The sequence below is a fragment of the Engraulis encrasicolus genome, chromosome 9 (genome assembly GCF_034702125.1).
Source record: "Engraulis encrasicolus isolate BLACKSEA-1 chromosome 9, IST_EnEncr_1.0, whole genome shotgun sequence".
NCBI classification, from domain to species: Eukaryota; Metazoa; Chordata; class Actinopteri; order Clupeiformes; family Engraulidae; genus Engraulis; species Engraulis encrasicolus.
Window position 1 is genome coordinate 54,202,303 of NC_085865.1, and position 27,199 is coordinate 54,229,501.

Consider the following 27,199-nt stretch of genomic DNA (forward strand, 5'->3'; position numbering starts at 1 on the left):
ATATTTAGATATTTGTATTGCCAAATCAGATAGGCAGAACATTGGGGGAATAGTGAGCTCTCTCCACACCCCCACGTTATAAACGGGGGAGAACAATTTCTCAATTTTATGTAGGCCTAACGTTTATATTGTAATCACTTTGCATTACGTCACTTAAAGTAATTTCGCAATCCCTACCACCATCTATTTTAATAGGCCGAGACACCACTTCACCTGGATGACTGCATTCCACCGTCAAAGGCTGGTGAGCTCATCATCAACCACGTGAGGCGCTCTTCCTCACGGAGGGAGTAATATACACAAACATGGCGACAAAGCGAACGCTTAGGATGCTGTCCCCTGTTCGAATTGCGTTGCAGCTTTTATTATTTTATCTCACAGGCTTGTTTTCTTCCACGCTCCATCTCCCTCGAAGTCAGAGGTTTATGCTACCGCAGGATCGCGGTTTTTCCTTGGTAACTGCGGGCGAAGACCACATTCAAGCAGCCAGCGCCGAGGGTCAAACGCAAGACGTGCGTCTCGAGAGGGAAGCCAGAGAAGCTTCACCACCAGTGCAAAGGCATCGATATCGCCGTGCTGCTGAATCACCCGTGCCGAAGGTGTACGGAAGGGTAAAGCATTTTCTCTGCGTTGTTTTCAAGAACCCAGAAGGGCCATCTGTAAATGGGAAGGGGTTATATTTCGCCCGTGAATGCATTCCCATGCATATTCTACATCACCTGAATTTTACATGACTAAATTTGCAGGCTGTCTTTATAGAGCTACATGAAAGTTACCTTAACCTTCATTGCCTTATTTTTCTCTCACGCCCCTCCGATCAGTTAGGTGACGGTAGGCTACTGCTTGAGCTATCCCTCTCGGATCTGGTTAGAAAGGTATTGTTGAAATCCATGGCTAGGTAAATGGTGTGTGTGAATAGGCGCGCGGTTGATCACCGTCTAGTCATTTACCCTGCAGGGCTTGCCAACAAGAAGTTTGACATTGTTTCTTTCAGACTGCGTGATGGGATGCCATATCGATTTTGTAAGTGATAGTCTGTAGCCAGCAGCTGTGTTTATGTCAGACCTGTGGGTGTGTTTACCCTTTTACTGATCTGGTGTTTTGTCGCGATGTGAGCGGAGCACACTGGAGTTAGAAGCAGCCACTGACTTTATTGACGAATTATTTAACCAATGCTGAAAAGGCAATGATATCGCCTCATCAAACCAGCAAAAAATCCACTGGTTGCGTAGCGATGTTTATGCAAGACAGTAACGAGCTGGCAGCCCGTCATTTATGTAACCGGTGTGGTCTGAGCTCTTCCAAAAAGCCTCATCGGATCTTATCGGGAGTGGGGCCCACACTTTGGGCTACTGTCACTAATACAGCCCGCAATCGTGGCATGACATCAACACCACACGCGGACTGCTCCTGGGTGGACAACGTCAAGAAATTGCCCAACGAACAAAAGCGCGTCTTTGTTCTTGCGATGTGTTTCTCACATCAAAAACACGATGATGCCACACGCAGCACATTGATGGCAACAAAAAGCACCAATTCCTTTTGTTGTCTTGCTTGCCTCCTCAAAACACCCCCTTGTTGTTGGCAGTTGCTGTGCTTTGAGTATGGTCTGGGGTTGATGCTTTTTCGTACCACCTCTGTATTTAGTGTTTGACCATGGCAATCCCACAGAAGCGCGTTTTGTTGTTGTTGTGGTTGTGCCATAATGAATGACAGCCAACAGGGGAAACATGGCATGGCGATGCACTGAGGCACCTTGCAGACTAGACTATATCTGAACAAAGAGCAAAACACTTGGTAGGCTATAACACCCACATCACAAATCCACCCACCACTCCACTCCACCCTTTGTGTGTTCATTGTCAGATAAAGGCCAGCTTGGCCATCAGGTGTAAATGCCAGCTGTCTGTGTAGGCTACTGTATAGCTGCAGCATAGGTAATGAGTGCTGTAGAAATCTGACTTCAGGTTTTGTCCTAGAAAAGAGGTCACCAAGAGGAAGTGCAAGGCCCATTTTCTCTTTTTTTAACCTGCATGATTTCCCCTTGACATGGACCATGTGCAACCAAACTGGTTTTCTGCTTCAGTTTACTTTCTGCTGTTGTCTTTAGACACTATTACCACCAATAGTAGACCTACATCACTGTTGTCCTTCCCTGGTGTGTAACCAGGAGTTCAAATATTTTATGGTGGCAGTGCTCTTTTAATCAGGCTTAACTCTAAACTCAAGTCTTGCTACTCTCTGTGAGTGAACTTTGTAATTGTGCAAAATCCTATTGAGGATATCAAAGGTGCAGAGAGGGAAAAGACCGGCAAAAATGTGTAAATTAGAGCTGGTTATTGGGTAGGACTAGTGAAATCCTTGTGGCATTTAGACAGAATTAGCGTGGTTACGAATACGGACTGAAATGAGGATAACCTAATTTGAACCCTCCAGTACAGTAATTAGCTGCCTTCAGCAGTTGTGCATAGAAAAAAAAACAAGCGCAAAGATGTGATGAACGGAAACTGAAAGTGATTCTGAGGTACCACATAGCCAGAGACAAGCGCGGGCCTACCGGGCCCAGCCCCAGGGTCCCAAGAGTCAAGGGGGCACTGAAGCTCAAGTCCACGCCATTCTCATATTGCTTTAAAATAGCACTTTTAACAACTGATTTTTCACGTTTTCTTCGGGTACATTCCCCCAAACCTCCAACAACATAGACTCTCACATCTGGCCTTGAATCATTTTGTAAACTAGCAACACCCATGGAGGGGGGCCTTCCTTCTTGTCTAGCCCAGGGGCCCATGGAATAATAATCCATCCCTTCCCACAGTCTACTATATGTCATGTGGTTAATAGTCAGTACCAGGGCTTTAAATTAACACCAACCAACCGGCCAAATGCTGGTCAAATTTGAGTATGGCTGGTAGAAAAGACCACTCTACTAGCCACTTGACCCATTGTGTGTGTTTGGCAAGTAAGATCTATTAGCCATTTTGACTGGTGATGAAAAAAGTTAATTTAGAGCTCTCTGGTCACTGCATGTTGAAATGCGAATGTACCTAAAGCGATTGGAGCTTTATTGAGAGATCTACAAGCCCCAATTCCAATGAAGTTATACTAGGTAAATTATGAATACAAAACAAACACTTCTCATTAGTTGTTGACGTTTTACTTTTCTCCATCTAATGTATGGATGCAATATTTTTGTATTCATCATTCACAGTACCAAGTGTCCCAACTCCAATGCAAGTGGGGTTTGTAAATCACTTTTAAGTTGAACATTTCAAAAACTATATATATATAGAGTATGTACAAACCCCAACTCCGGTGAAGTTGGGACGTTTGGTAAACTGAGAATAAAATCAAAATGCTATCATTTTCAAAACATTCAATACGGAGAATAGTGAAAAGACAACATATCAAGTGTTAAAACCAAGACAAAATATTGTTTTAGGGGACATATGTACTCATTTCTAATTTGATAACTGCAACACGTCTCAAATAAGTTGGGACGGGGATCAGTGAAATGTTATAAACATCCAAATAAGATAAAACAAAAAGGAAGAACATTTCAAAATGAATTGTACTGATGTACAATTTGAGTGTCCAGGTATAAGACTATCACAGAGAGGCTGAGTCACTCAGAATTAAAGATGCAGAGGGAACAATTACCATAGTTATTACATAAAGTTGTGAATTTCCTTGATTTACCGTGATTGAGTGTATATAATACATATTTTTGTCATTCAAATCATTGTATATGTTCATAACATCATGAAATATATATTGGCTGCAGTCTCACTCTAGCACTCCGAGAATTGCAGCTAGTGAAAACTTGACCATTAAGGACGCTTCATGTGTGCAAATGATAGAGGGGTTTAACATTCCCCTATTCACCCGAGCACACTTGAAATAGACCAAGAAGACATGGGAAACTGTCCTTTGCTTACAGAAGTCAGCAGCAGTTGCAGAAGTCAATTCTTTTTGAAAATAATAGTCTTGCTTTATATTTTGAAGGGAGATCTTCGATTACTGCCACATAGTAAGGACAAATTGCATTCTCTACTATGCTTAAACAGTTTAACTCCAACATAAGGACCAGCAGGACATAAAATGGCTGGTTTTGGTCAAGACCTGCCACACTGTAAGCACTACGGAAAGGAAAACATTGCAAAACATGACTAGGAATACACCTACCATTTAAGCTGTTGAAATCATGTCCAAGATAGGAATCAACACTGTTTTTTATATAAAATCATCTCATCGGTTAATGCTATTAACTGTGAAGTGTTATCCTTTGTTTTGTTTTTAGTCTTCCTCGACATTTGCTGCCTTTATTTGGCCCTGTCCCAACTCTTTTGAGACGCGTTGGATTTATATATACATACACTGTATATGACAAGTTATTGATGATTCCTCTGGGGCATTTTTTAGTCAGAAGAGGAGAAGAAGCAACAGCGTTTTACTCCCTAACCCCGACACAGTGTATTTTTTACATTGTAGTAAACAACAGACAATTTTGAGATTCAGCCTTGATGATTAAACATTCACTGTGCAATGTCCTCGTCTGAAGTGTTGGCTGAATGGACCATATGCACTTTTTGGCAGGGCTTTCTGACTCTTCGCAGTCAACCAGGGCCGGATTAAGATGCCATGGGACCCTATAGGCAATAGGTTGCTGTAGGCCCCCGCAGAAGACAAATTCCGCAATAAAATCAGGTAGACGGCATCATAATTCCGCGCCAGGATTGAGTATTAACAAGATTGAAAACTCTAACGCAACACAGCAAGCTAATTTTTCAATTCTGCATCTTGTCACAATTCTACAATTTTTGATCTACCCCCTCCCCACTTTGTTCAGTCGGGAGCCCCTAGCAGGTGGGGGCCCCTAGGCTGCAGCCATATCTAGCCAGTGCATTAATCTGGCCCTGCAGCCAGCGCCGACCGGTGCTTAGCACCACCTGCCCCACTGCCTGGGGAGGGAGGAGGGGAGGTAATGGGCCAAGACTGAGGGCGAAGGGAAAGTAGGCAGGCGGGCAGGCAGACCAGGCTGAGGTGAGTCATGCTAGGAGCCCTTGTCTTTAGTATGCTGCTAGAATAGAGAGAGAGAGAGAGAGAGAGAGAGAGAGAGAGAGAGAGAGAGAGAGAGAGAGAGTCAAGTCAATGGGCCTGCTTGCGTCACTGAAATGGTGTTGTTTTTCCTTTGGCACAATGATGAACTCAAATGGGAGGGGGGGGGGGTTGACTGAAAGTGAAAATGAGAAGAATAGAGAAGTGTGTGTGTGTGAGACAGAAAGCGGGATAGGGACAAAGGCAAAAATGGGGGGGGTTGAGGTAAAATAAAAATGAAAGGGATGGAGAGTGTGTTTGTGTGAGCGGGATAGAGAGAGTGAGAGCAGGAGTGTGTGTGAGGGAGGAAAGGAAAGCGTGAGTGAAAGACAGAGAGGGGTTAGAAGAGAGAGAGCGAACGAGACAGAGAGAGAGGAGCTGAGTTTGTGGCAGTCGGTCAGACACATGTCTGAAGGGCTGGCAGTGTGCGTTGAGAGCTGCTTAGCTACTCGCTCGGACTTCCTGTGGCCATAATGTGGCCTTGCGGGCCAAAGCAGATCAAACAACGGCCGTGTTGTAGTGGCTGGAGTGGGCAGGACGGCCCTCCAAGTTGCGTGTCAGTCAAGTAATGTTCGGGGGGGATATGGAGGTTGGCTAAGTAAGGCTAGACACAAAGTTGCGTGTGACAGCTTATTAGCCGTGGCCTAGTGGTTAAAGGACCAGTTTGGTCAATTTCAATATGCTGTTGTATTGCTTACGCTACCCTTGACTAGTCAGTACCCGGTGATGCCACATTTTTCGGCTAAGCCCTTTCCGATATATGAGCTGTTCTTATGGGGGCAGCGTTTGTTTACATTTTTAAAAAATTTAACATAGGCCTACTCCAAATATTTTCCCACAAGGTAACGCTGTTTGCCAGTTGTCTGCTGATGTTGTATAATCTTTCGGATATTTTTGGAAATAAATAAAAATGTTTTTTTGAAACGTAAACAAAGCGCTGCCCCCATTTCTGCCCCCATTACAATGACCAAGATCTCGGAAAAGGCTGAAGAAGAAAAAAACAAACCTCAGGTACTGACAAGTCCAGGGTAGTGTAAGCATTACAACTGCATGTTGAAACTGCATGCTGAACTGGTCCTTTAAGGAGCTAGTCTTTAGATCAGAATGTTGCCGGTTCGTATCCTTCCCTTCCACTGCCTACCACAATCCATGGCTGAGGTGCCCTTGAGCAAGGCACCTAACCCCATACTACTCCAGGGACAGTAACCAATACTCTGTAAATAACTAAGTCGCTTTGGATAAAAGCGCCAGCTAAGTGTAATGTAATGTAATGTCTTGACTATGGCTGAGTCAGAGTTGTGTGTCAGTCAAGTAATGCTGGCATAGGGCTGGTGAACTGGAGTCTAACCGTGGCTTATTAGACCCAGAATGCACCACTCAACCGGTCCAGTACTCAGCAAAACAGACTGTTGACTGTCGGCTCTCTGTCTCTCTATCACTCTGTCTCCCTTGCTCTCTCTCTTTCAGTCTCTCTCTTTCTCTCGCACAAATAAACACACACCCGCAAACAGAGTAGTCACACACTTGGAGAACGAACACACACACACACACACACACACACACACACAGAGCACATTCAGTGTGGTGCGTCTGGGATGCCCAGCTGGCCAAGGCTATAAATTACTGTCGTGCATACTGGACATATTTCGGCACCGTTCACACATACAGCACACAGTAAATTCTGTGTTATTAATTCAACACTTAGGAGACAGTTTAGCACTCTTCTGGTTGGTGCCAGTCTCCCAGTGTTGAATTAACACTGAGAAAATGTTGTGTGTAGACCAGTGCTGGTTGGTTGGTGATGAGGGGAGCAGAAAGCGTGACCATAAACACGTGAAAACAAGCCAGGCATATATTCACTCGTCATTGTGTGTCAGACCTGCATTCAAAAGCCTTACAGTAATGGCCCAATTCAATTAGTTTACAAAACAGTGGCTCACAGGTCTTAGTCTAAACATGTTCTTTTTGTTTGTTTTTTGAAAGTGTGCTTTATCGCGGTCGTTTGAGTTTTATCGTCTCCTGGCGTGATGGTGGTGATGGTGGTGGTGGTGTGGCAAGCCTGCAGGCAAATTAAGAAGAGCAGGGCGATATCTATGTGCTCTCACCAACTGTCTTTATATCATGTTTCAGCACTATGCATATTACATTGAATTTGTTGGACCTACAAAAACGACAGGAAATATAGTGCTGAAGACATTTGTGATTGGATCAAGCTTTGCTTGCTTTCTTGCTTCCTTTGCCAAGTAACATTTAGTCAGAAAACACACAAAAAATGTGTCTCAATAAATTCCTACATAATTCCATATTATTTTTTTAAAAGAAATTAAGAAATGGAGCATTCAATAAAGATACAATAATATAAACGGCATAATGTTTTCATGTGACAAATGTAATGAACTGTGATGGTGGCCTATTAAATGCGCTGCCCTAAACAGGTCACAGGGAAGAGCAGTTTAAAAAAAACTTGGCAGGAAGCATGCTGCAGCATTTCCAATGATCAGAGCATTGCGGTCTTTAGAGAGCATGTACACGTACAAGTTAGGACAGGCAGACAAAGGCTGCATCAACTGCAGACGAGTTTGGCCTTCGCACATGAAACAGATGGACAGGAAAAACAGAGAGAGAGAGAGAGAGAGAGAGAGAGAGAGAGAGAGAGAGAGAGAGAGAGAAGAGAGAGAGAGAGAGAGAGAGAGAGAGAGAGAGAGAGAGAGAGAGAGAGAGAGAGAGAGAGAGAGAAAACAAGCACATGCCTAGATGTGTTAACTAGGGCAGAGCAGTTATTATAACCTTGTAATAAGGACATAACGCTGCATGTTCCTTTGGTGTGACTAGTGTGCAATCTATTGTTTTTTTATTTAATGGTGGGTTTCTGTGTTGGCTATATACTAGGGCTGGGTTCAAAAGATCGAATCGCAATCCAATATCGATTCACGTTCGAAAAGGGCAATATCGATTCACAACTTTGTGGATCGATCTTTTGCAGATCATTATAGGCGCTATTTTCTCAACCACATCCTGTAGCTCTCTTCCACACATTCCCACTTATTTCTCACATACCAAGGTATTTAATGTTTGTGTGGGCATCAAAGGCTGAGATAGTTAGGTTTTTATAACCGGTCTTAGAATTCTAGGCATAAATGGGTTAAAGTGACAGCCCAGCAATACAAAATATATCAATCGAATATCAAATCGAATCGAATCGGATCGTGGATCGAATCGTATTGTAGCCTTCTGGATCGGAATCGAAATGATCCAGGAAATTTGGATCGATTCCCAGCCCTACTATATACGTATGTGTAAAACTGGTGCATATACTTGAGTATGTATTTATGTATGTATTATTGTGTGTGTGTCTAAACTCTCTCTCACACACACACACACACACACACACACACACACACACACACACACACACACACACACGTATAGTTTTTTGTTTCGATATTGCTTAGAGGTTGCTAACTCTATGTTAGTAACCTGTCAAGACAGAGCCATCACACTCTCTCACAACAAGCCAACTTCCTCCAGCCCGCATCACAAACAGGAAATGGCAATTTACTTTATGATGTGAAGTCTATCTCTGTGACCGCTCCCATGTGTTTACAGACCAACTGGCTCACCAACTGTGTGTTTTGCATTGTCAGTCTCTCTCTCTCTCTCTCTCTCTCTCTCTCTCTCTCTCTCTCTCTCTCTCTCTCTCTCTCTCTCTCTCTCTCTCTCTCTCTCTCTCATCTCTCTCTCTCTCTCTCTCTCTCTCTCTCTCTCTCGTACTTCTCTCTCTTAACCACACACAAACTGTCTCTCTGTCTGTCCCTCTCTCTCCACAGGCCAACCTCAATGACTCGCATAACCAGATGGTGGTGCACTGGGCCGGGGAGAAGAGCAACGTCATCGTGGCACTGGCGAGGGACAGTGTGGGGGCCATTGACCCCAAGCCAAGCTCGGTGAGGCCACTGGACTGAACAGTGTGATGAGCAACCGGGATTCAGATAAAAGATGAAAAAAAGTCTGCTTCAGTCAGGATTTTTCTGCTCCCACTTTTCTACCCCCATCTTTTCACTAGTTATTTGGTTGTGCTGCTCCCAGGTCAGACGTTATGAATGTGCTTTAACCTTCTCATTCAACCTCGCTTCAGAAACTACAATCTAATGCTGAATTTTTCAAAATGACCTGTTCATTTGCTCCAGGTAGACAAATGCTGAGGCACTCAAGTTTGCGATTTTTTAAACTTTTTTTATGTGGCTACAATGCCTACGCGTTTCGGCCCTTATGGCCTTCTTCAGGGCGTATCATTGTTCATTTGCTCTGTTTGGACAGGTGAAACGAGGTTATTTGGAATATGTGGCACTGGATTTTAAGCTTCTGAATCCTGGTTGTCCATCACTGGAATTATGCACTCGTGACATGGACTAGGAACTTGTGAAGTAGAATAGGTCCTGCTCTGTTTCTGTTCTTAATATAAGAGTATACCGGTAATATAAAGATTGCAAAAAAAATCTACTGTATTTGATAGCCTGTTTGACTGACCCAAAAGAGAACTACAAAACTTTTTAGAGCCAAGTGTGTCTACTCTATGAACAGACTAGAAACTGGCATGACTGTCCCACTGACGCAGCAAGTTCCCTCTGGCCAATTGAGAATCAGGAAGTCTACCACCACCTCAAAAGTTGTTTCATGTCAACAAAACTGAGAACAACAAAATGCAGTCACAACAAAAATAAACACGACGAGTCACAGCTGTTTGCCCGCCTGCTGGCATGTTGGTGTTTTGATCTGTGTTGCCAGGATTTTTACAGTGTCATTTTCGCTTTCACATATGTAAATATGAAGATATGTGCCAAGTATATTACTGTTGATACAGTATCAAGTAGTAGTGACATTTAATTGATTTGAAATGACACCGTAGTACAACTTTTTAAGTTTTACAAGGCTAAATTTACCTTGTATCTATGCGTTATTTAAGTAATTCATTCATGGATGGATGAATATGTCAGTCAACACACTAAATGATGATTTATGTTCAGTCTTTCTGTGTTGAGTGTCTGGCTTCTGGTGTGATGGAATTGTGAGCTAATAACTTGGTGATATTCCAAACACTTGTTGAAAACTACAGTGGCATCAACAAAATAAGTGTTCTTCTTAGGTGAAGTTTCAGACTGTTGTTTTCCCCTTTTACTGCCAGGTGTACGTGTCGTATGACTACGGGACGACTTTTGTAGCTATTTCGGAGCAATTCCAGCTGACTGCCAAGGAGGGCAAGGAACCGAGCAAGCAGGTCATCTCCCAATTCTATCACAGCCCAGCGGACAACAAAAGGGTATGTGTTTCTCTTCCTCTGTGGAAACTGCCCAAAATCCTAAGGCAACACTGTGCAGTTCTATTTCATTTCTCCTGACTGACTAGAACTGCCACCTTTAATCTGTACACGAGATGCAACCGCAGTTCTAGTGTGAAGAGGTCAAGGGGGCGTTTGGCCAAAAAAGGTTTAGAACCACTGCACTAGTGTGTTCTTCTTTTGAATTCAGATGTAGACTCTAGAGTGCCTTCTATGACACTGAGAAGTGATGTTTTGTTGAAACTTGTTTCTCTCTCTCATCTCCTCCACAGTACCTCTTTGCTGACACCACCAACAGCTACGTGTGGAGCACGCTCGACTTCTGCAAGTCCATCCAAGGCTTCTCCATCCCCTTCAAACCCACAGACCTCCTGCTGCACAGCACACGGCCCAGTCTGGTACTCGGCTACGACAGCTCCCATCCAAACAAACAGGTATACCCGCTCAGCGAAGGTGTAGTGTGATTGTTAGGGAGTTGGACTGTAGATCACAGGGTTGCAGGTTCGAATCCCACCCTTACCAATCCCTTCCTCCTTCCATGGCTGAAGTGCCATTGAGCAAGGCACCTACGTATCCCCACGCTGCTCCAAGGACTGTAAATAATACCCTGTAATATCTGCATGTCATTTTGGATAACAAAAGCGTCAGCTAAATGTAATGTAATGTAAATACCCACTCAGGCCTGATGTTGGTCAGGTATTGGTGCCTACAAGCAGACATGGGACAGAAGACAACAGTGCATTTGACATTTGGGAGTAGACAGGACTGTAACATCTCAAGCACGGTGCCTAATATTAGTAGACTACATTTAGTGGACAGCAGAAAGATTGCATGTTTTTTCCATCATCTCCTTCAGGATGAATGAAGTACCCATATCTCTACTCTTCTATAACTAACACTAACACTATGGATACACTTGAATACACTTGAATGAGGTGGAGGGGACGGTATAGTAGACGATGTTTAACCTTTGAGAGTCAGACAGCCAAAATAGCTTTGAAATAACTGGTAGTTTCTGACGTTGTGTAGAATTACTGCACACAGGAAACTCTACGCATACAGCCAGTAGATAGAATAGATTAGACATCAAGGCAACATGGCTGTGGTTTGAACACATCATCCCTTGTTGGCGTAGATTGAGAACATCCCTTATCTACTGGGTCTTTTTCGTGAAAGTGGCTTTGGGGGTTTTGCAGCCTGTTTGCAAAGTTTAGTTGTGCTTCCTGCCGGAAGGCCTTGCTTGAAAAACAACATAATCTCTCTCTCTCTCTCTCTCTCTCTCTCTCTCTCTCTCTCTCTCTCTCTCTCTCTCTCTCTCTCCAGTTGTGGAAGTCAGATGATTTTGGTGAAACATGGCTGTTAATTCAGGAGCATGTGAAGGCCTATTTCTGGTAAGTGTGTGTGTGTGAGCATGAGCATGAGAACCGGCCTGTTTATAATGAACAAGTGAGCAGAAGCAAATGTGAGAAAGTGTTTGTATGGTCTCTGTTACTGGGCTTAAAGTTGTTTACTGGTCTGTGGCATTACCCATGGCAATTAGTTAGAATTGCATCTGTGACCCTACAGAGCCTTGCTATATGGCCCTGTGGTGCGTTCAGGGCGTTAAGTGTGTGTATTAAGTGCGTTAAGTGTGTGCGTGCGTGTATGTGTGTGTGGATTTGCCTGTGTGTATGTGTGTGGTTTCCTGTGTGTGTATGTGGGCGTCCACTCTTGTTTTTATGGTGCTTCCGGTGTTAAAGGTACAGAGCGCTGAGGTTATTTTGGCTGCAAGCTGCTACAACTCAACGTTATTGTAGAACTCAACAGTAGCAAACCAGTAGCAGTGTCCTGACCTTATAGCCCCCATACTCAAATAGCGGCCCGCGGGGCATCTATTTGTGGCCCTCGAATAATTTTGAAAAATTTAAAAAAAAAAAAAAAAAATTTTTTTTTTTTTTTTTTGGTCCGATCGCGCTGCCGGCTCTTATTTTGAAATCGCGCCACAGACGCTAGGAAGATGCGTGCCGTGTCTCCGCCCCCTCAATCAGTTTCTCCCTGCAGGCTCCAAACAGAAGTGACTATGAGGGTGGCAGAGGCTGTTGTAAGGTAGACTACAGAAGGGAAGGACGGTAGAACTTGTAAATAAATTATTTACAAAGTTCTCTTTGCCTCGTTTTTGAAAGTAATGGTCCACATTTCATTGCATACAGTGTGTTAGGACTTCGAATTGGTTTAGCACTAGCTGTAGCTAGTTGCTAACACAAATTAAGGCAAATTGTGTTTGAGCTCTGCTGGCAGCTAACTAGGGGTAGCCTACTTAAAAACGAATTGCTTGATAAACTTTTCACACTTTTAAACAGTCCCCAAATAGTTCGTTTGGAAAGCTAAGCCCCTCATAAGATTTCAAACAAAGTTATGAGCAACTTGATTATTTATTATTGGCTGTTGCATTTAATCAACATTGCATCAATTTGCCATTTTCTTGTTGGCAAAACCTGGTGTCCTCCTATCTATGTGTCCTCTTTGTTGGGTCCATTATTGCATCTGATTCTCATTATGCATGTGAGAGCTGCATAAACAAAGTCATAATAAGCAACATTTGTTTGAAAAGTGTTATCTTCAGGCTTATTGGTTTTCTCACTAAGAAATAAATGTTTATGAATGTAGTCTGCAAATATAGGCTAATCTTATGTCATTTAAAAAAAATACTGAAGGGTGGGTGGCAATGACAGCAAGGCAGGCACCTCACCCCACAGTGCTCCAGAAAAATGCAGGCCCTTTATGAGAGAAATGTTCTCCCATCCTGTCACTGGAAACTAAATATCTGCTGTGGGTGTGAGTGCGTGTGTTTTGTGATTACAAAGGCCTTATCATTTTTTTATTTTTTTTTTATAATTTTTTTGGTGGGGGTCGTGTCGTGTCAGCCCGGCCCGGCCCTTTATAGGGAGGAATTTTGAAAAACTGGCCCTCTGGGACTTTTAATTGAGTACCCCTGACCTTATAGAAACGAGTTGCATTACCTACTAGTTCACACAGTCAAAGTTTGCCTAAAGCACTGATTTTACGGCCTTGAGTAACTTGAAGAAAACGAAAGAAGATTTGCATTAGCAGCTTCTCTCTTCAGTCGTGCTAGCGGTTGGAAACAACATTCATTAGAACTACAGAGATGCTAGCCTATCTATCAGAACTCCAATGCTCTGCAAGCATTTGTTCAGATTTATCAGACCATTTCTTCAAGGGGGATGCATGTGGTGTGTCTAACTCGTGTCCATGAAACGCCTCTGTATGCTATTGGTGGAATCTACAGTCAATAAGACCACCGCCCATTCATTTACTCACCTGCTAACAACTGGTGTGTTATTGCCTTAAACGCACCCCATCGCACCGTTAGAGATGCTAAGAAATGAGTGGTCCCCTATTTCATCAGGATTACTTGAAATGTTCCAGTAAGGGTGCCTGGCCAGACCAAATGAGAAGCGAAACTTTGTGGAGCATCAGCGTTATTGGGGGCAGGCCCAGGATATAGACCTGGTCCACCCCCACAGCTGTGTGGTCTTAGGTGAGTGATTCTCAAACTGTGGGTCCTGAAGGTATTCCAAGCGGCCCTTGAAATTATTTTCTAAAAATCAAAATAATATTTGAGATTTATTGTTGGTTGGGCCAGAGGTGGAACCTTAACATTTCAGGTGGGCCCCAAGTTGGAGAGGGTTGGGAACCCCTGCAATACAGTGCTGCTTGGCCTGCTATGCAGTTACTCCCCTGGTATGCCGGAGTGGAATTTGACACATTCGTCTCCACTCGGTCGGTTTGGAAGATCTCCCCTCAGACCAGCTTGTAAATCGCCGTCGCCTGGGTGGGTGTTCACTGCAGCAGACAGAAGCAGAGAGACAGAGTCTCGAGCTTGAAAGGAATCGAGTAAAGCTTAGCTGCGTGGAGTGGAAAATAAATCCAAGTGGAAAGTGTGTCTCCGCAGCGCGGAGCAGGCGTATGGTACATACTGCATATCCCAGAGGCTTGGACTACTGTAGGGCCTTTAGAAGTGAACTATGCGGGTGTTAACAGCGAAACAGTGGCCGATGAATAAATAATTGTCCCTGGCCCACTTCCTCCCCCATCTCTCTCTCTCTCTCTCTCTCTCTCTCTCTCTCTCTCTCTCTCTCTCTCTCTCTCTCTCTCTCTCTCTCTCCCCCTCTCTCTCCTTGGCGTTTAAGTTTGGTGGGGTAATGGTTAGGTGGTTGTCGTGGACACCAGCAGCCCCCTGTTAACAGCCTGCTTAGACCAAATGAGCCAGTTTAAGCACTCCTGGCATCTTTCTTCGCTCTCTCTCTCTCCCTCTTTCTCTGACTCTTCAATCGATGTCTGTCTCTGTTTCTGTTTCTGTCTCTCTCTCTGGCTTCCTCCTTCCCGCTATCTTTCTCCACCACCTCCTCTTCACCCCCCTCCTGTAACCGTACAGTGGTGAGTTACAAAAGTCAGTAGTCTCTCTCTCTCTCTCTCTCTCTCTGCCTGTCTCTCTCTCTCTCTCTGCCTGTCTCTCTCTCTCTCTCTCTCTCTCTCTCTCTCTCTCTCTCTCTGCCTGTCTCTCTCTCTCTCTCTCTGCCTGTCTCTCTCTCTCTCTCTGCCTGTCTGTCTCTCTCTCTCTCTCTCTCTCTCTCTCTCTCTCTCTCTCTCTCTCTCTCTCTCTCTCTCCTCCATCTCTGCCCCCCTCTCTCCTGTAAGCGTCCAGTGGTGAGTTACAGTAGCCGGGCTGCTGTGTAGTTTCCCCTGTCATCACAGGCCCAGATAAATCAGTGGCGGCGGGCGGCAGCGCTGCAGCATTCCTCAAGGCCCCAGTGGCGACTGGGAATGGGGAGCATTTCTGTGGCTTTTGGCGCGTAAATATTTGACACACGAGATGCACTGATAAGCGGGCCAAGCAGGCGGTTTAGGTTTGTTTTGCCTGTTTGTGATGGGGTGGGGGCTGGGGAGAGGGGTGTTTTGTTTGTGACGTTATGATGTTGGTGGGTGGGAGTTTGTGGCCGCAGTGACCATTTGCTCACCCGTGAAATCTACCCTCCACTCCTCCCCTCCTTACTAATGCGCTGCTTAGATTAATTCCCATAACCGGATCATCGTATCAATGTCTTGAAAACGATTTGCTTGCAAAGACAACCTCAACACAATGTCTTGAGCATGCCTGAAATGAAAACGCTCATTCATCAGGGCATCCGCAATGACACCACAACCCCCCCCCCCCCCCCCCCGCACATCTCGATCATATCCCCCTCTCATATTTTTTTTTCTTTCTCTCTCTCCCTCCCCAGGGGAGTGGAGCCCTACGACAGCCCCACCACGGTGTTCGTCCAGAGGCACGAGCCGCAGGGGGTCTCCAGCGTGCTGAGCAGCACCGACTTCTTCCAGAGCGAGGAGAGCCGCCGCCTCATCCTGGAGCGCGTGGACAACTTCCAGCTGCGCGACAAGTACATGTTTGCCACCACCACCAGGGTACGTGAATATATGGTATTATATTATAATGGATTAAAATATAATACAGTCATATAATCACATCATGTTCGCCACCACCAGGGAATGTGGATATATGTATAATAAGTATTGTACACGTTTGTATTATTGGGCTGCCGGCTAACGAGATGGACTTTAGATCAGAGAGTTGCAGGTTTGGATCCCGCCCTTTCACTCCCTACCGCAATCCATTGCTGAGGTACCCTTGAGCAAGGCACCTGACCCCAAACTGCTCCAGGGACTGTAATCTTACCCTTTCAATAACTAAGTTGCATTGATAAAAGCGTCAGCTAAATGTAATGTATTGTAATGTAGTCAAATAAAAAGTCATGTAGTCATATAATCATATCACGGTAGCCACCACCACCAGGGTGTGTAAGTATGGACATGTTTTTAGCTCCACCATTACCAGGGTGGAAAGGAAACGAGAGCGAAAGCAAGGCTTTATGGGTGGTTGTTGAATGGGGTGCGTAATAACCCCGTTTTGTCCTACTAAAAGTATCAGATTTTGTTTGTTTCCAATCTGTCCCTCCCCTCTCGGACGTCTATAACAAATGAGTGTTATCAGCAACTGATGTAATGAAATTCAGCTGTCGACTCAGCGTGCCTGGCCAGGCCCCATCTGCAGTGCAGCATACTCCATCACAACCAGCATTCCCCCCCAGCTCCCTGCACTCCCTCGTCTTTGCCCTTTCTCTCTCTTTTCTGCCAGCATCTCCACCATCAGAAAGCTTTTACATCTCTCAGTACCTTTGACGTGTGTGTGTGTGTGTGTGTGTGTGTGTGTGTGTGTGTGTGTGTGTGTGTGTGTGTGTGTGTGTGTGTGTGTGTGTGTGTGTGTGTGTGTGTGTGTGTGTGTGTGTGTGTGTGTGTGTGTGTGTGTGTGTGTGTGTGTGTGTGTGTGTGTGTGTGTGTGTGTGCGCGCACAGTTTGTTTTATAAGGCTGAGCTCAAACTACTTGTACACAACTTTAAGATTGTAACTGATTTTGACAGTGAATTGTGCCACACACCAAAAGGTAATTGCAGCTGACAATCTTGTCTCCAATCATGAACACGGACACAGTGCCCAACATTCTATTTCCAGTTGTAATGACCAAGTATGTTTGATATTTACGATTTTGGAGTCGATGACTCTTTGGACTGTCAAAATTCTATCTTAGAACCTTGCACACAACGAAGGAAACTTGGCCAACAGTCACTTGCTATGGTCCTTGGGGGTAACGTTCAGCGGAGAATGGAGCTGATAGTCTTGTAGTTTGAGCCCACGACTATGAACTGAAGTGCATGAAATGTGTGTGAGAGTTGAGCTAATGGCGGTCAGGAACTGTTGAGATGTATTTAGTTCGAGATATGAGTCAAATCTTTGTAGTTGAAGGCATTTGATTCATCTGTCTCGTTTTATCTTTCATGCCGGCTGCCGCATGTATATATATTTACATTAACGCCGGGAGTGATGTTCATGCGGTTTTCAACGATAAAGGCATTTCAGAAGTGCATGGCAAATGTTAAGTTGTGTCATGCCTGAAGTACACTTTGGGGTCGTGAAAAGGGGTGTGCGACTAACAAAATGTACTGCAGTTGGTCTATTGGAAATGATTGGATAAAGTTGAGGCAGATATCTGACAATCCCATAGATAGAGGTCAGTGGATTCAAGCGAAGTTTGAAGAGCAGGAGGACTAACCAAGTTGGGCGGCTTAAGATGAATGAACAAATGTAAACTTTCACCCTCCTGCAAAGATGCCGTACAAAAGAAAGCCGAAGTTATCATTTTAAAATGTCATCTCTCTACGTGCTGCAGAGACTAAGATATGAAGGTTTAAATTAGCGTTGACTATTCAGGTAATTTTTTATGACAATCTGTGCTCAGGTTTAGGAGCCTGTATACATAGTATTATGATGTTAACTCTATCCCTGTTAACTCTCCTAACATTATGTGTGCATTAAAATGTGTAAGTCATTATGTATGATACTAAGTGCATGGATGTGGTGAAAGGGCAACCAAACATACCTTCTCTGAGCCTCGGGCAAAGGCAAACACATGTCTTCATTGACGGCCAGCTCAATCCCCAGAGCCATTCTCCAGCTGGCTCTCCTCCAGCGTTCATCATGGTGAGGGAAACCCCACAATCTTCCATCAAATACAAATGTCCATGGTAGGCCTATCCACAAATGTCCCAACACGTTCAGGGTCCATATATCTGCGAGCTTTCTGAGCAGGGTAGGTCCAATGCTGGCCAAACCAGCTCCAGCGTGCGAGTAGATGCCTCTTGCTCACCAGTTCACCAGCCCGCGTGTTCTCCCACTTCCCTTTCAAGATGGATTCCACTGTAGGCACATAGGGTGCGTTCCAATATGCGACCTTGCTTCCTCCACTTGTGCTTGTGGCCTCGTACCAGGAAGTAATATGTCATGACGACATCACTGACAACAGCATTATATTTCAATATCTTGCAAAAGCTCAATTGTAAAGTCTTTTTCTCATTTGCAATTGTGATGGTGAATGAAAAACAGTCCCCTAAAAGTTGTTGTGGCTAGGCAGAGAGCTGGGAAAATTGATTGTTTTCTCTATGGAGGAGTGGCCAGGAGGCGGGGCGAGGCCACAAGCACAAGTGGAGGAAGCAAGGATATTGCATATTGGAATGCACCCACCCAGAGCCTCAAAGGGTAGTCGGTGCCCCCCATGTGGTGTTGATGTGGTAGTGTGCTGTGTAGTCTACCTGCAACTAACACAATTTCCCTCCGTAACACATAGGCAAAAAAACCCTGGTCTTTTTAGCAGGTGTTTTCAGGTCAAAATGGGTTAAGTTGTGTGCAGTTTGAGATGTGAGTGAGATGGGTCTACTGTGATTTGTGAGAGTGTGAGATACGTGTGTCAGTTGTGACCTAGTAGCCCTAATAGGCGTCTTGAACTCTTGTTGCCCTGCTAATGGAACAGCCTCTACTGGGGAGCCAGCAGCCTGCCAGCGTCCAGCTGTGGGTCTCCTACAACCGCCAGCCAATGAAAGCTGCTCAGTTCCAGACCCGCCATCCAATCACGGTGAGTCATCGCTATGTCATGCATGCAGATGTAGACGCAGTACTGCTGACAGGAATGTGGAGAACATAACTTTTTCTTTCTTTTTTGTTTTGTTTTCGTTGTCATTGTTTTGTTTCACTGTTTTACTGTATGGGGTTGATGGTAGATCTTTTATTTTATGGATTCATCATGATGAGAATGTCATGTTTTTTTGTTTTTTTTAATTTATTTGGTTTGAAATGCATTAGTTAATTAATGTGTATGTTAATGTTAATGCAATATCAAGGAATACAATTTTGAGTTTTCTTTGAGAGGGAGAAGGAGTTGTTGGGGGAGTTCACTAGAGGCCAAGTCAAAACCGAAACAGTCTGTTGTGGACTCTAAATATAAATGCCATATGGTCATGTAGTTTAGATAATGCTTCCCCCCCCCCTCCCTCCCTCTCTCCCTCTTCCGCCTCACAGGAGTACTACATAGCGGATGCCTCGGAGGACCAGGTGTTTGTGTGTGTGAATCACAACAACAACATCACGCACCTGTACATCTCGGACACGCAGGGCCTGCGCTTCAGCCTGTCGCTGGAGAACGTGCTGTACTACAGTCCGCAAGGCTCCGGCAGCAACACTCTCATCAGGTACACCACAGCTGCTCAGCCGAAAAAAGAGGAACAACAGACACATACAGAGTACAGGGCCGTTTTGCATGAACCTTGCTCAGTAGTAAACCTTGTTTCCTCTACCTTGGGTTTAGACAAAGCATGAAATACAACAACCTGGCGCCCTCCTTATCTTAAATAGATGACGCCTGTGGTCTGACTATTTGCAGTTTATCATTACCTGTAGGTTAACTTGGCTGGGTTTATCACTTAATCATATTAACCCCCTAGGTCTTTAAAGTGAAAATAAATAATATACCATCACATCTGTGGCAGAGGCCCACAAATCTTACTTTATCAACACAACCTTTCAAACATGTAGTCCTGCATCAAATTGACATGACAACTGCTCAGTCTTATACAGTCTCAGTCTTTAATGGAGACCATTTGTAGTGTTCGTAATTCATGGAGCCCCCTTTTTTGTAACGAATTCATTAGCAAGTTCAGCTTAGTCAGTGAAAGTGCTACTGAGTCTCCGTCGATGTCTTGTGAAGATTGAAGCTGTTCACACTAGTGCAGTAGAATGTATCTTCAGTGACCTCATCAGATACAGCCTCTCACTTGCTGTCGTCACCACTGCCCCTGAGTGTCCTGTTGAAGTGTGCTACTTATTTAGCCCACTGTCATGTGACAGTAATTAGCCGTTGCTCTGTCACTGAACCCGCTACCAGGTTTTTGTTGAGGGAACCTGCCATTATTGTCAAAATTATGTTGAGCATTGTGCAACCATACTGTAGAGCATACTGTACAGACATGCATACATACAGTATATGTGAATGTTTGTGTCTTTAACCATATGTGAATGTCTGCGTCTTAAACCACCTCCACTTGTAAGTTGAGCAATTAGGTTACAGAATGTTTTGGTCATGGGTCACCCTTGTCTTTGTTAGAGAGTTGGTCTTTCAATCTAGAGCATGCCACTTACAATCAGAACCACTTACAATCAGAACTAACAGAAAAAATATTTGAAATGACAAGTGTGAACATGCACTGTTCCCCCTTGTACTGTAACTAACCATTAGTCAGCTCGGCTCCGGGCTAGTGAACCTGGCCCATGTGTGTTTTGAGTCAGCAGTCTGTCTGTCTGTGACAGGGTTTTTTATCCTTCCTTTGTTTTTGTCTCTGTGTTCCTGCTACTTCCTGGGACCACCCGGCAACCGTATCCAAGACCAAAGATTCTAGAGCGCCAGATAGATTACTTACTTATACTTGTGACTGAACTTTCAACCTGCACTAACTCAAAACATGCACACACACACACACACACACACACACACACACACACACACACACACACACACACACACACACACACACACACACACAAGCACACTGCACTTTCTGCACTAAATCCAAACATACACACACTGACACACACACACACACACACACACACACACACACACACACACACACACACACACACACACACACACACACACACACACACACAGACACACACACAGACGCACACCGCACTTTCTACCTGCACTAAACACATACACACACATACATATACACACACACACACACACACACACACACACACACACACACACACACACACACACACACACACACACACACACACACACACACACACACACACACTGCTGCTGGTGTACTTGACAGACCTTTTTAATATTTATTTTTCTTCAAATGCTACTATTACCATGTCAGAACGCTATAAAGGACTTTTTAGGAAAAGCACAAAAGCACAACAATACCTCTTAATGTATGTCCTCTACAAGTCTTCTGTTGTCCAGTCTTGCACTTTAAATGTCTGTATGAGCACTGTCTATGTCTATACTGTCTATGTCCTTACCTAGATTTAGTCTATGTCTGTATGGGAAAGCAAGAAATGTAATTTCAAATTCTTTGTATGACCAGTGCATGTAAAGAAATTGACAATAAAACCTACTTGACTTGACTTGACTTGACTTGACTTAGCCGGACATTACACTGATAATGAGGAAGTGAAGCGAGCGATAGCCCAGAAGCTCCCTTGCTCTGGTCTATAATCTTTTGCCAGGAAGTAACAGCTTGTGTGTATTTTTTGGCAGCTGTGTCTCGCCACGAAGGTGGCAGGGGGGGCATAGGATGACACACGACACCCATGAGTGTGTGTGCTCATCTTGCAGTACTTTAACGTGTGTGCGTGCGTGCGGTATGTGTATGTGTGTACGTATACTTGTGTGCATGCATCCTTATGTGCAGTGCTCCCACTGGCCTCCTTCACTTGTAATAGATATTTAAATATAACTGAAATGACTTGTAGCGGATAATATTCACTGTGTGTGTGTGGCTGTGCGTGCGTGCGTGCGTGCGTGCGTGCGTGTGTGTGTGTGTGTGTGTCTGTCTGTCTGTGTGTCTGTCTACACCCACATGGAAATACAAACCCCAACTCCGGTGAAGTTGGGACGTTTGGTAAACAGTGAATAAAATCAAAATGCTATCATTTTCAAAACATTCAATCTATTCATTAGATGGAGAATAGTGAAAAGACAACATATTAAGTGTTCAAACCGAGAAAAAATATTGTTTTGGGGGACATATGTACTCATTTCTAATTTGATAAATCCAACACGTCTCAAATAAGTTGGGACATTTAGTGGGACATAATTTGGGAAATTTAGTAAACATCCAAATAAGATAAAACAACAAAGAANGTGTACTGACGGACAATATAGGTGTCCAGGTATAAGATCATCACAGAGAGGCTGAGTCACTCAGAATTAAAGATGCAAAGGGAATAATTACCATAGTTATTACATACATTTTTGAATTCCCTTTGATTTACCACGATTGAGTGTATATAAGACATATTTTTTGTTACTAAAATCATTGTATAGGTTCATGACATCATGAAATATATATTGGCTGTAGTCTCACTCTAGCACTCAAGGAATTAGAGCTATTGAAAATTGACCATATTGAGAATGCTTAATGCGTGCAAAATGATACAGGGGTGTAACATTCTCCTAAACACCTGAGGTCACTTGAAATAGACCCAGAAGACATGGGAAACTGTCCTTTGCTTACAGAAGTCAGCAGAAGTTGTAGAAGTCCATTCTTTTTGACAATAATAGAGCATTGCACATCCTGTGCTACAGTGAAAATGAACCATCCAACTTGTGTTAGTTCTAACTTCAACAGACAGCCTCCATGATGGCATGGGGGTGCAGTAGTGCATTGGTTAAGATGTTCTCACTCAACTATAGAGTTAAATACAGTATTGAGTGATAGAAATTGGTTTTAAACAGCATGAAAAGCCACTCATGCACTATATTTTGAAGGGAGATCTTTGATTACTGCCACATAGTAAGGTCAAATTGCATTCTCCACTATGTTTTAACAGTTTGGCTCCATCATAAGGACCAGCAGGTGATAAAATGGTGGGCTTTTGGTCAAGACCTGTCACACTGTAAGCACTACAGAAAGGAAAACATTGCAAAACATGACAAGGAATATACCCACCATTTAAGCTGGTGATATTATGACCAATATAGGAATTAACACTGTTTTTTATATAAAATCATCTCATCGGTTAATGTATTTAACTGTTAAGTGTTGTCTTTTGTTTTGTTTTTAGTCTTCCTCGACATTTGCTGCCATTTATTGTCCCCGTCCCAACTCTTTTGAGACGTGTTGGATTTATCAAATTAGAAATGAGTACATATGTCCCCCAAAACAATATTTTTTCTCGGTTTGAACACTTAATGTGTTGTCTTTTCACTATTCTCCATCTAATGAATAGATTGAATGTTTTGAAAATGATAGCATTTTGATTTTATTCACTGTTTACCAAACGTCCCAACTTCACCGGAGTTGGGGTTTGTATACAAAACAATCGTCTGTGTGTGTGTTTAATCTAATCAATGTACCGGTAATGTAATTTCTGTGTTGTGTCTACATCCACTTCCAGGTACTTTGCCAATGAGCCGTTTGCAGATCTGCACCGCGTGGAGGGACTGCGGGGGGTGTTCATCGCCACCCTCATCAACGGCTCCGTCAGCGAGGACAACATGCGCTCCGTCATCACCTTTGACAAGGGCGGCACCTGGGAGCTGCTGCAGCCGCCCACAGCTGACAGCCTGGGGGGCGTAGTGGACTGCCAGGTAAGGGGAAGGGTCAAGCTATGGCCTAATGGTTAGATAGAGTATGATATTTGTCAAGGGCGGCACCTGAGGGCTGTTGCAGCAGGCAGCCTGGGGAGCTTAGCCGATGAGGGGGATGCCATACTATGGGTGTGGAAGGGATCCGGTATAACAGTGATTAAGTGGGCCCTGAAGGTATTCCATTTGGGCCTTGAAGTTGTATTGCTTATTGGGTCAGAGTGGGGCCTGAACATTTGTGAAAATTTCAAGTAGGCCCCAAGTTGGAAAAGGTTAAGAATGCCTGCAGAGTTAGATGGGACACATGCAATTGTATTGGCACAATGGTAGGCATAATGTAGGATATAGGAGGGATGGATGGATTTTATTACAATGGACTCTTTTTGAGAGGAAGATACCGCACACTCTTGTCCATCGTGCTGAATTTTATTTACAAAAACAACGTTTCGGCCAGTGTGGCCTTTCTCAAGTTTTTTATTATAATGGAACCATGAAGGTGGTGGTGCCCCACAGCAGCAGACAGCCTGGGCTTGGGGTGTAGTCTACTGCCAGGTAAGGAACGGAAGGGGTGTCATTTTGGGGGGTGGAATTGGATGTAGGCGGGATACATTGGTGGTTGTGGTGGAGCACAATAGATTTACGATATTTGACAGGGCTGGGCAGCACCTCGGAACTGTTGCAGCCCCCCACAGCAGACAGCCTGGCCTGGGGGAGTACTCGACTGCCAGGTTTGGAAGGGATATTGTAGTGTGGGGGTGGAAGGGGCGTTATAAGGAGGAAGACTTTTTATTGGAATGGAAGGGGAGGACAGCCTAGGGGGTCTCTTATACCTTAAAAAAATCTGGAAACCAGCGACATCCATGGAAGGGGGCCTTTCTTGTTGCTCGTGGCCCATGGAATCCTTAATCCTTCCCTGGATGTTTGGTGAGAGCTGCACCTGGTAGATGCTTCAGCCCTCCACCGCAGACAGCCTGGGTGGTGCAGTCCACTGCCAGGTACAGATGGAAAATATGGCCCAAAAGGGAGAGGACCGTTACATTACATTAAGCTTAGCTGATGCTTTTATCCAAAGCAACTCGCAGTTCTTTTTTGTACAGGGTACAGGGTATTGGTTACAGTCCCTGGAGCAGTATAGGGTTAGGTGCCTCGCTCAAGGCAACTTCAGCCATGGCGTGAAGTAGGGAGTGGATGGGTGGGATTTAAACCGGCAACACTCTGATCCAACGCCCATGTCCTGAACCACGAGGCCACGGCTGCCCCATGGCTGCCATTTTATGGTAATAGAATGGGATGTGGTGGCAGTGTGGCCCTCGATAACCAGAGGCTTAGAGGATTAAACCATCACATTTTGTTATTGCAAATTGATCGCATTTTGAGATCACGATAAAGCTCAGGTCAGTCCTGGATCAACCTGATATGGGTAATGGGAGATAATAATGGAATTAGTTCTGCTGTCGATCAACACAACTTTTGGGAGTGTCTGCCTGTACATGTATCCCCCTCCTGTGTGGCTGTGTGGGTGGTTATTTATGGTGGGTGGTTATTTATTGTGTGTGCGTGTGTGTGTGCGTGTGTACACGTGTGCGTGTGTGCGTGTGTGTGTGTGTGTGTGTGTGTGTGTGTGTGTGCGTGTGTGTGTGCGTGTGTACACGTGTGCGTGTGTGCGTGTGTGTTGCTGCTATTATTAATACATTTTTTTGTGTGTATTTGCAAGGATTATCTTTTTATTTGTGAAGCACAATGATTTGCCTTGTGTATGAAATGGCCTTTATAAATAAACGTGTGTGCCTGCGCGTGTGTGTTTCTGCCTGTAGATCTCCAAGGGCTGTTCTCTGCACCTGGCCCAGCGCTGGAGTCAGCTGCTCAACATTCAGCTGCGCCGCATGCCCATCCTCTCAAAGGACTCTGCACCAGGATTCATTATGGCCACAGGTACGTGTGTGTGTGTGTGTGTGTGTGTGTGTGTGTGTGTGTGTGTGTGTGTGTGTGTGTGTGTGTGTGTGTGTGTGCGTGCGTGTGTGTGTGTGTGTGTGTGTGTGTGTGTGTGTGTGTGTGTGTCCGTGCGTGCGTGCGTGCGTGCGTGCGTGCGTGCGTGCGTGCGTGCGTGCGTGCGTGCGTGCGTGCGTGCGTGCGTGCGTGCGTCCGTGTGTGTGCCGCATGCCGCATGCCCCATGCCCGTCGTCTCTAAGGACACAGCATCAGGATTTATTAGAACCCCATTTTATCAGGTGGGGTATGCTGTTTATCAAGTGAGTTTGCTACATTCAATTTCTCTGCGAAATCAAACGTCATGGACGAAATCCTTAATGATTTATTATCGATTAGTCAATAAATTATTCCTTATCCCTACTCTCCACTTGCCTGGTTAACACCAGACCTAATCACAAGTGAGATTTCAGATCGAAACGATTGTGTAGAACTAAAGGCAGTATGGGAGTTCCCAGACTAACTCTCCACTGGACAACATGCATTACACAAGCGAAACTGTTTACCAGTTTAATCTCAGATTATGCGCTTTACTAGTGTAATTACCTGTAGCATGCGCTACATTCCGTCTTCTCATGAATGTAATTTCACACAAGTTATGCACATTTAGTAAATTAGAATTCGCCTCTAGCCAATGTGAACTGTTTTCATAGATAATTTATTCTTATTTTGCATTACACATAAAATAAAGTAATTTGTTTCAAACGCAAACAGGTAATTGGAGTGCTTCTGGATCTAAAACTTTTTCCCTTGGTGCTCATCAGTGTAGGGGCTCGGAAGCTTGGTCCAGGTAGACAAATGCTGAAGCCTGCGCGTTTCGGCCCTTATGGCCTTCTTCAGGGTGTATCAAGAGCAGGCTGCATGTGTGGCACTTTTTAAAACAATCAGGTTGGTCACATGACACATTGCAAAATTTTAATTTTGAGTGCCTCAGAATTTGTCTACCTGGATAAAGTATTTTGTTTATTGGATCAGAGGTGGGCCTCGAACAGTTGGATGCATTTCAAGTGGGCCCCAATATGGAAAAGGTTGGGAACCTCTGTCTTATTTGATCTTATTTTCATGGTGTTGCATTTAGTTGTTTTCTATTCTCTTGCTTTCCGAGCATTCTAATACTGAAGCCCATGTTCTCCCCTAAATCCTCTGGAACCATAAAAACGATGGCCTGCATTCAACTATTTTCTGGTGGAGTCACTTAGTAAGCGCTGTGAAATGTTGTTACTGCTTAATTGACATGGTGGATGGGGAGGGAGCCATTCTCCGAAAGCACTCTCTCTCTCTCTCTCTCTCTCTCTATATGGGAGAGAAAGGGATTCCTCGTAACCTAAGTCATTTTAGTAACATTATGCCCATTCTCATTCAAAAAATGCAATTTCACTCTAACCCATGGCAACTGCACTCCATGCCCATTCAGATTATTTGATTTTACATGGCAAAAAACACATGGCAGAGAATTGAGGAGCATTTAGAGAATGCCCAAGTTACGAGGAATCCCTATTGCTTGCAGCCTCACT

General features: G+C 44.3%; 1 protein-coding gene across 1 annotated transcript in view; it reads left to right on the top strand.

The window, feature by feature from the left end:
* The first annotated feature begins 240 nt into the window (after window positions 1–240).
* Window positions 241–27,199, top strand: part of sorl1 (sortilin-related receptor, L(DLR class) A repeats containing) — a 102,783-nt gene continuing 75,824 nt past the window's right edge. Inside the window, exons 1-10 of the mRNA XM_063207424.1 lie at window positions 241–611; window positions 8,922–9,038; window positions 10,277–10,411; window positions 10,702–10,863; window positions 11,753–11,820; window positions 15,712–15,892; window positions 18,849–18,950; window positions 19,394–19,563; window positions 23,510–23,702; window positions 25,514–25,631. Of these exons, the coding sequence (XP_063063494.1) occupies window positions 306–611; window positions 8,922–9,038; window positions 10,277–10,411; window positions 10,702–10,863; window positions 11,753–11,820; window positions 15,712–15,892; window positions 18,849–18,950; window positions 19,394–19,563; window positions 23,510–23,702; window positions 25,514–25,631 (1,552 nt within the window). The 5' untranslated portion in view covers window positions 241–305. The remainder of the gene's footprint in view (window positions 612–8,921; window positions 9,039–10,276; window positions 10,412–10,701; window positions 10,864–11,752; window positions 11,821–15,711; window positions 15,893–18,848; window positions 18,951–19,393; window positions 19,564–23,509; window positions 23,703–25,513; window positions 25,632–27,199) is intronic.